We start from the raw sequence: 8,998 nt of genomic DNA, 5'->3' as shown, positions 1-8,998 counted from the left end.
TTATGACGCACAGCGAAGTGTGTATCAGTAACATGCTTTTACATGGAGAGGAGCAGCAACAGGTGACAGTCCATGATTTATTATACAAGCATCTGAAACAAGGAGGAACAGTATCGTCAAGTGTAAAATGAACACCTGCAAGTAAAAGACTCACACCTTAAGTGTTAAGAACACCTTTATATAATTATGACTATTACATGTTTTATGTAAAACTTAATGAACTGATCTAACCAACTTCCACAGCAAGTTACTTTTATTTTATTTTTTTTTTTAAGTTACTTTAGCCTTTAGTCTAGTATTTATACATTGAAAATACATTGACATTGACATTTCAGTAATATCCTGTTATAGAAATATTCAGAAATATCTGTGCTTCAGTTTCACCGAGGGATTATTAGACAGAATTTATAGTGATCCTTGTTTGTTAGGTAGGGGAAAACATTGTAGCTAGTATTGTATTAATGAAAACTGAATATTTCTTTGCATGAATTGTAGAGCCACAACAGGAAAAGAAGAACTATGGACAGTGATCTTTCCCACATCTGCCACAGAGGGACACACCTGAAGTATGACAGCCCAGACTCTGTAAGTATACATCCATTATATTTTCTCCACTTAAATACAGAAACTCCCTCAATAAAAACGCATAGTATATTCCTGAACCAGACCAACCAGCTACGAGGTGAACTATGTAAGCACCAAAAGTCTTTTGAAAGAGAAAGAAATTCACATCCCATTAGCTGCATTCACACACATCAACTGCTACCCTGAACTTTTGGATATTACCTGGATGCGCTGTGTGTGCGAATGCAAACGTCTGAATCAATTGACCTGGACATTAACCAGACAATAAAGTTGGACAAATTTCCTTTTCAGCCTGTGTGTGAATAGGGACGGTCATTGTCAAGAGAGTTCACAGAAAGCGAGTAGGCGTGTTGATGACGTTGCAATGTAGCTGCTTCCATAGAGGGCACAGACAAAATAACGGTAACTCAAAAAGGTGCCATATCTGCACGCTATCTGTTAAAAGTGGACTTACTATTTACATCTTACTGTACATACTGTACATACCTACTATTAATACAGGCCTAATGCTGACTTATTTACATACCACTAATGGAAATTTTAAAATTTTGGACATTTTTTTGGAACATATGATCATGCAGAAAACGTTTATTTAGGGATAGTGGTTAGATGAAGCCTTTTCTAAAACAAAATTGTGTATGCCCTTTTTAAATCATAACGATAACTGAAATCACCCAAATGACCCTGCTCAGAAGTTTACATACCCTTGAATGTTTGGCCTGATAATGTACACATAAGTTGGCACACATGAGTTTAAATGGACATTAAGGGTAAGTTTCGGTGAGTTTTGATTTTAATTAGTGCCTTTGTATAAATAGTCAGTGAGTTTTTTGGGTCTTGAGAGACCCCTTCAAATTTAATTTAGGGTTGCTTGCCATACAGTATGTATTGTAAATTCAACTTTGTCAAAGTTTCTTTGCTTCTTGTCCAGAGCAGCAGCAGCAGCATTAGACCTCTCCACATGCACCATGAGATCTTCAATCTCATTCTGCAGCCTGTGTTTGGTCTTCTCCAGAGAGGAACATTTAGCGTTCACAGCTTCAACAGCTTCCTCAGCCTCCTGCAGATGCTGAGACAATTTCTTTCTGGATTATGATTGAATAAGTTATAAATTCATTGCTTTTAAACTTTTAAATTTAATTCAGGGCTGCTTGGCTGGATACAGAGCCATGGGGAAAGCAAAAGAACTGTCAAAGGACCTGCGAGAAAAGCTAGTTGAACTGTATAAATCAGGAAAAGGATACAAAAAGATATCCAGAGATTTGAAAGTGCCAATCAGTCATGTTCAAACTCTGATAAAGAAGTGACACAACACGGTCAGGTCGACCAACAAAACTTTCTGCCACAACTGCCAAAAAGATTGGCCGTGATGCAAAGAAAAATTCACACGCAACGTCAGGTGAAATACAGGCTTTTCTGCAAAAAGTGGTGCTGCTGTTTCAAGATGCACACGAAAGAGGTACTTGAACAACAAGGGGCTGCACGGTGGAGTTGCCAGAAAAAAGCTGTTACTGCACCAATGCCACAGAAAAGCCTGCTTACAATATGCCAAACACCACTGAGACAAGTTTCAACATTTCTGGAACAAAGTCATTTGAGTGTTGAGACCAAAATTGAACGTATTACAATTTGTATTTAAATTTATGAGCACAACTGTGAGCCTTGCTTAGCCTAGATAACAACAGAAGTTCTTTAGTTTGCCCTCTGTAAAATGGACCTCCGTGATGTTGGCAATGTGTTTGCCTTCATACCAGAATTTTGAACTCCTTTACTTAGCCCTAATCTATTCCAGGCATTAGTGGAGCAGTCAGTCCTCCACCAAAGGTCCCATTCCCAGCTGTTCACACTCCTTAGATCTCTGACTTCTACAATCACATGTACACACAAGGGAAGGTGTGCGGCACCTTGTCTCTCTTAAGTTTGAAATCTGAGCCAACTGTGCTTTCAGATGAGGGTGCTATTGTTAGAATGCTTGTTATTTACTGAAGGTCACTTGAGGAGGTGTTGAGTATTGGACCCTGCCTCCATGTGTCCTTCTCTTGTCTTGCCCTTTCTTCTGGTCTGCATTCAGACATGAAGTTAGTGGTTGGTGCATTTGCCCTCAGAGCTGGAAGACTCCTATAGATTAAAAGGTTTTTGTGCTGATGAGGACCAAAGATTGTGCGTAACAGGGCAAAAAAGGTAGGGTTTGAATTAATTATCTTAATTAATTATTATCTAATCTGTTCTCGAAAATGAACAAAGAGTGAAGATGTATATAAGTGAGGGGTTTGCAGTGCAATATATATACATATATATATATATATATATATATATATATATATATATATATATATATATATATATTTATGACACGGTAACTGCTTTTTTTTTCTGAGAGAAAATTTTGACAAATGCTTATTTTTCCATTACATGGTATGCATATAGGTGGTGACATAGTGCCAAAGGTTATTGTATATTTGATTTTATATTAGTGATCTTAGTTATTAGCTTAACATATTCTTAAAAGTTCATGTCATAGTACTTTTAAAGAACTTGCTCATTTAACGTAGGCTTTTATTACGAAAAAGCGCAAATCTTTGAATTGAGTGGCCTTCCCTAAGAGTTCCTCATTATAACAGGTGAGCCTGTAAGAGAAATGCTGTCTCTAACTTTAAATGTTGTTGTTGTTAGTGACAATGTAACATGTAACATGTTCATAATAGGTCAATAATCAGATAATTGTCTAGGACAGATTCATGTATATAAAGAGGTCATGATTGTGAGTGGGGAATTTTGATGTTGATGTACAAAAATCAGTCTACATTAGTGAAGATCACATAGATTTTCTTTTTTTTTTTTTTTTTCTTCCATACAACACATTACACATACAGCTCTCTGACTCTCATCTCACTAGGTCAGGTTATAATCTGTAGCTGTTTTGTGTCCATACAACTAGAGCTAATTTTCCTCTCATCCTTATTCTTCTTTATTATTTTATGTGTATGTTTAACCTGCTGCTGCAATCAATAAAGTGTAAGTCTAATTTGGTGGAAAGGTCCATCCACTGCCCAGCATCCAGTGAAAGCATGCTTTGAAAAGATATTCCCTACAAGACTTTAACCTTTCAGCTTTGTTATGTGGCCAAAAGTACAATATGTCTCGGTCCTGGTCACCAAGGTGATGGAGCAATCTTAGAAACTCACATACATCACCCAACTGTTGCCTATAGTCAGTACTATAGATAATCACTTCATCCTTTGCTGACCTCTAGTGGTTTGACTTTTCACCAGCTGTGACGATGCACTCCAGGATGTGTCCCTGCTACACTGTCAGGTGTGGATATAAGTGCAAAGTGTTGCTGTGTGTGATCAGAGATACAACACAAACTATGGCCATCATCAGTGACACATAATAAATCCATAACTAATCACACTCTCCCTAATGTACAACAATAAGTATTTTGATTCCCAGATGTATTTGTGGTATAACAAATTTGATTAATTTGCTACATTGGACATAAAACTGTTTAGAAAATGCATACAGCTAATGAAAATTCAGCCATTCTAAAGCTGTCTTGATGAAATCATTAATACTGATCAACTTTTATTTTAAAAATGCTTGAATTGTTTGTTGGAGTAGTGCAATGATGTGTGTAGCTCCATTTGTAAATGTGCAGGTTATAAAGTGGCATAAATCCTAAAATCTGAATTCGGATATGGATTTTACAGTTCAACTGTGCTAAAATATAGGTATGTTTCAAAAAAGCCAAGCCACAATTTGAGATGCAGATCAATTTTATTCTACTGAACAACTGGCATGCTTAGGGAGACACTATTCAGACATCACGTGCCTCAGACACAAGAATTTCATTCCATGAGCTTCACTCCTCGTCGTGTCCTTTCTGAATAAGAGACAAACAAAAACAACAGCAATGAAACACATTTCTCTGCTATTTAAAATATTATTTTTTAAATCCATTGTAATTCATGATCAAACATTTAAATTGTGTAGATCCACTGTCCACTCTGGATTAGTTTGACTAGCCCATAAACACTGCTTCATTGTTTTCTCTGTAATTCCATTCTTCTGATGGAACAAAAATAATATGCTGTAACTTCTATTCTAAAAAAGAAATGGAAATAAAATCAATAACTGACCTTTGAGCTCACATCACGGCTCTTGGCACGTAGCTTGTTGACCTGAGACTCAGCAATGTCAGCTCTCTCTTCAGCCTCATCAAGCTCATGTTGAAGCTTACGGAACTTGGTAAGATTGCTGTTGGCCTGTTCCTCCTGTAGGACAGAAACACAATTTCTTGTTTATGGAATGAAACGTATTGCTGACACCACTGGTAACATCTTTTCCATTACATTTAATATGTTGAAAAATATTTTAATAGTGTTCCTTGACACAGTGTTTGCACTAGACTGTGCAGATCTAATCCAATTTCTCAAAGGCTGGCCAATCTGCTCTAAATTGTTGTTCTGATGAGAAAAAGCCTGTTGGAAATTAGTTTCATCAAGACATGATGTTATTTTTGGCCACATTGCACAGCTCTGGATTTTACTGTATTGAGCAGAGAATGAGCAATAGTATTGAATATGCACACACGGCTTGCACAGATTTTGTACTCACCGCCACTTCTGCAGATTTCTTGTAGGATTTAACTTTCAGCTGCAGCTTGTCGACCAGATCTTGCAGACGGGCAAGATTTTTACGATCCTCTTCCGTCTGACAAGAAAAAAGAACAATTGTAATTTTGCACAGAAATTATACTCTCAGTGTTACAAAATTTAGCAAATGCACAGAAACTTGCCTGATAGGTCAACTCTTTGATGCGTCTCTCATATTTTCGTATTCCCTTGACAGAATCGCTGGACCTTCTTTGTTCAGCTTCAACTTCACTTTCTAGTTCTCTGATCTGTTGAGGGAATGATGTGAAGTTTGATTTTTTTTTTCTATTAAATATGTTTATGTAGGCTTGTTATAATGAGGAACCGTTACAGCTCTGTTTCTATTTCATAAGATTGTTCTTTTGATTTCTCAGAAATTATTGAAACTCACCCTGGCCTCGAGCTTCTGCACCTGCTTCTTGCCTCCCTTCATGGCGATCTGTTCAGCTTCATCCAGACGGTGCTGCAGATCTTTGATGGTTTGCTCCATGTTCTTCTTCATACGCTCCAGGTGAGCGCTGGTGTCCTGCTCTTTCTTCAGCTCCTCTGCCATCATGGCAGCATCAGTAATGGCCTTCTTGGCCTTTTCCTCTGCGTTTCTGCACTCCTGCACTGCTTCCTCCACTTCAGTCTGAAGCTGGGATGTATCAGCCTCCAGCTTCTTCTTTTGGTTTAATAGGCTGGTGTTCTAATTTTACATAAATAGAGTAGAATGTGAATTTGGAAACAGTGAATGTAAACCAAACATGCTAGAATGTATTGATAATGTATCTCACCTGTGAGTGCAGCAGCTGCACCCTCTCACTAACATCCAGCAGCTCTTGCTCAGCAAGTTTGCGACCTCTCTCAGTTTGCTCCAGACCAGCTCTGAGCTCCTCCACTTCAGCCTGAAGCAGGTTGTTACGTCTCTCAACAATGGCAATGTTCTCTTTAAGATCATCATTGGCTCGCAGAGAGTCATCAAGCTGGAGCTGAGCATCCTGTAGGAGTGCCATATTTATTGTAAGTGAGCACAATCAAATGGGAACATAATGTGTACAGGGTGTCCTTTTTGAAATAAAATACATACCTTTAGATGCGAATGAACAGCCTTCAGTTGTTTCTGGGCCTCAGCTGCCTGCCTGTTGGCCTGGCTAAGCTGGATCTCCATCTCATTGAGGTCTCCCTCCATCTTCTTCTTCAGACGGAGGGCCTCATTCCTGCTGCGAGTCTCAGCCTCAAGAGAGCTCTGAAGAGTATCCACAGTTCGCTGTTGGTTTCTCTTTGCTTGCTCCATCTCTTCATCTTTCTCGGCCAGCTTGCGCTCAATATCAGCCTTAACCTGGTTGAATTCAAGCTGAACTCTGAGAATCTTCCCTTCTTCATGCTCCAGTGAGGCCTGTAAGAAAAATATATTGAAAATCAAATATTTGACTCGTTATTGCCAATGGCCAAAAAATGTCAGAGTTCGTGACGTCCAGCATCAGCACTTTCAGCATACCTCTGCTTCCTCCAGGGCTGTTTGTATCTCAGACTTCTCTTGTTCCAGCTGTTTTCGAATCTTTTCAAGCTCATGAATACTCTTTCCACTCTCTCCAATTTGCTCAGTGAGGTCAGATATTTCCTCTGAGAAACAAAGTCCAACATTGTAAGTGGTTTAGTCATTGGAGCAAATTCTGAAGTAGAGGTGTAAGCTGATGTTACTCTTACCCTGCAGATTCTTATTCTCCCTCTTCATGGACTCCAAATGTTCCAGAGATTCTTCATAGGAATTCTTCAGTTTGAAGAGCTCGGTGCTCAGAGACCTGGCTTCCTTCTGAGAGCTCTCCAGCTCAGTCTGAGACTCCTCATACTTCTGTTTCCATTCTGCCAAAATCTGAGACAGTTCACGTTTTAGATAAAGGATTTGAAATGTGTCTGCTTGAAGGTCGTTATATTTTAATTTTTCATCTGAAAGAGCAAAATTGCCATACAGTATGTATTGTAAATTCAACCTTGTCAAAGTTTCTTTGCTTCTTGTCCAGAGCAGCAGCAGCAGCATTAGACCTCTCCACATCCACCATGAGATCTTCAATCTCATTCTGCAGCCTGTGTTTGGTCTTCTCCAGAGAGGAACATTTAGCGTTCACAGCTTCAACAGCTTCCTCAGCCTCCTGCAGACGCTGAGCCAACTTCTTTCTGGATTATGATTGAATAAGTTATAAATTCTTTGCATTTAAACTTTTAAAGTAGGGTTGTTTGAGTGAAAATTTATTTTACTCACTTGGCCTCCTCCAGTTCCTCGGTTCTCTGGATGGCATCAGTTTCGTACTTAGTTCTCCACTGAGCCACCTCGGAGTTGGCCTTGGACATGCCACGTTGCAGTTCAGCCTTCGCCTCCTGCTCCTCCTCATACTGCTCCCTGAGCAGGTCACAGTCATGGCGAGCAGACTGCACTGCATGGGCTAATGCATTCTTGGCCTGAAATGAAAGCATATCTTAATGCCTCCCATGTACCAACATTTAATCTACACAAAATGAAGTCTCATTGCTGTTTGTTTGCTACCTTGACTTCCTCCTCCAGTTGTCTTTTAAGGTCTTCAATTTGTTGAGTGTTGGATTGTTTTCCTCTGGTGAGTTGAGACACAAGGGAATCCTTTTCCTCAAGCTGCCTCGCAAGTTCACCTAATTTGAAGAACAGAGTGAGTACTTCAAAATAACCCAAACAAAACACTGTGTTCAAATCAAATGCATACCATTCTCAGTTTGAAGCTTTGCTTTCTGCATGTTGAAGTCATTGATGGTACGCTGTCCCTCTTCTGACTTTGTTTTATATTCATTCATCTGGTCTTCCAGAGACCTGCTCATTTTCTCCAAATTATTCTGAAAACAAAAGAAGTTAAACACTTTCAGATAAACTACTTCAAAATGAGTGACGTCCTAAACTAGCCAAGTAAGATACCAATCAAGCAATGAGGAGAAAACATAGTACAAAGTATTTTACTTTTGACTTCACAATATGTTCCATATTGGAGATGACATCATCCAGCTCCAGTCTGAGCTCACTCTTCTCCTTCTCCAGTTTCTGCTTGACTCTCTGCAGGTTGTCAATCTGCTCTCCCAGGTCAGCTACACTGTCAGCTTGTTTCTTCCTGAGTGTGGCAGTGGTGGCTTCATGCTGCAGAGTGGACTCTTCAAGGTCTCTGCGGAGTTTCTGGAATTCAGCCTCCCTCTTCTTGTTCATCTCAATCTGGGCAGCCGTTGCTCCACCAGCCTCCTCCAGCCTCTCACTGATCTCCTCCATCTCTCTGGACAGGTCTGCTCTCTGCTTCTCCACCTTGGCTCGGGCAGCTCGCTCTGCTTCAAGCTCTTCCTCCAGCTCCTCAATGCGGGCCTAGACCAAAATCAAAGTGAATTTTTGCATTGAATGGCTGTGAAGTATTAGCCAAATGTCACATTCCTGCACAAGCCAATTGACTTTCTTCATCTATTTAATATTACCTGCAACTCCTTCAATTTTTTCTGGAGCTGGGCACTCATTGATTGTTCATCTTGTATTTTGCCAGTGAGTTGGTTGATTTCAAAATCTTTCCTGTGGATTAAAAAAAACAAAGTAAAACATACTGGGTGACAGAATTTAAAATCTATTTGTGTTTTTAAAAGTGCACTTTTAATATTACTTTTTCAGCCTCTCTTCAAGTTGCTGCTTGTCATTTTCCAGGTCCATGATACTCTCTTGAGATAATTTTAGGTCCCCCTCAAGCTTCCGCTTTGCTCTCTCAAGGTCCATACGCACTTTC

General features: G+C 39.5%; 1 protein-coding gene across 1 annotated transcript in view; it reads right to left on the bottom strand.

Annotated features, from left to right (window-relative positions):
• Positions 1-4,365: 4,365 nt before the first annotated feature.
• The window catches only part of LOC143329098 (myosin-7-like), an 11,615-nt gene continuing 6,982 nt past the window's right edge, over positions 4,366-8,998 (bottom strand). The window contains exons 24-39 of the mRNA XM_076744814.1: positions 8,879-8,998; positions 8,700-8,790; positions 8,203-8,592; positions 7,955-8,081; positions 7,765-7,883; positions 7,483-7,679; positions 7,214-7,397; positions 6,930-7,095; positions 6,721-6,845; positions 6,310-6,618; positions 6,017-6,220; positions 5,632-5,928; positions 5,384-5,488; positions 5,203-5,298; positions 4,725-4,859; positions 4,366-4,468 (exon numbers count right to left, since the gene is read on the bottom strand). The exon at positions 8,879-8,998 is cut by the window's right edge and continues 26 nt beyond it. Coding sequence (XP_076600929.1) covers positions 4,448-4,468; positions 4,725-4,859; positions 5,203-5,298; positions 5,384-5,488; positions 5,632-5,928; positions 6,017-6,220; positions 6,310-6,618; positions 6,721-6,845; positions 6,930-7,095; positions 7,214-7,397; positions 7,483-7,679; positions 7,765-7,883; positions 7,955-8,081; positions 8,203-8,592; positions 8,700-8,790; positions 8,879-8,998 — 2,686 coding nt within the window. The 3' untranslated portion in view covers positions 4,366-4,447. The remainder of the gene's footprint in view (positions 4,469-4,724; positions 4,860-5,202; positions 5,299-5,383; positions 5,489-5,631; positions 5,929-6,016; positions 6,221-6,309; positions 6,619-6,720; positions 6,846-6,929; positions 7,096-7,213; positions 7,398-7,482; positions 7,680-7,764; positions 7,884-7,954; positions 8,082-8,202; positions 8,593-8,699; positions 8,791-8,878) is intronic.

This window comes from Chaetodon auriga, chromosome 12 (genome assembly GCF_051107435.1).
Source record: "Chaetodon auriga isolate fChaAug3 chromosome 12, fChaAug3.hap1, whole genome shotgun sequence".
NCBI classification, from domain to species: Eukaryota; Metazoa; Chordata; class Actinopteri; order Chaetodontiformes; family Chaetodontidae; genus Chaetodon; species Chaetodon auriga.
This window is presented reverse-complemented; position numbering and strand designations above follow the sequence as displayed.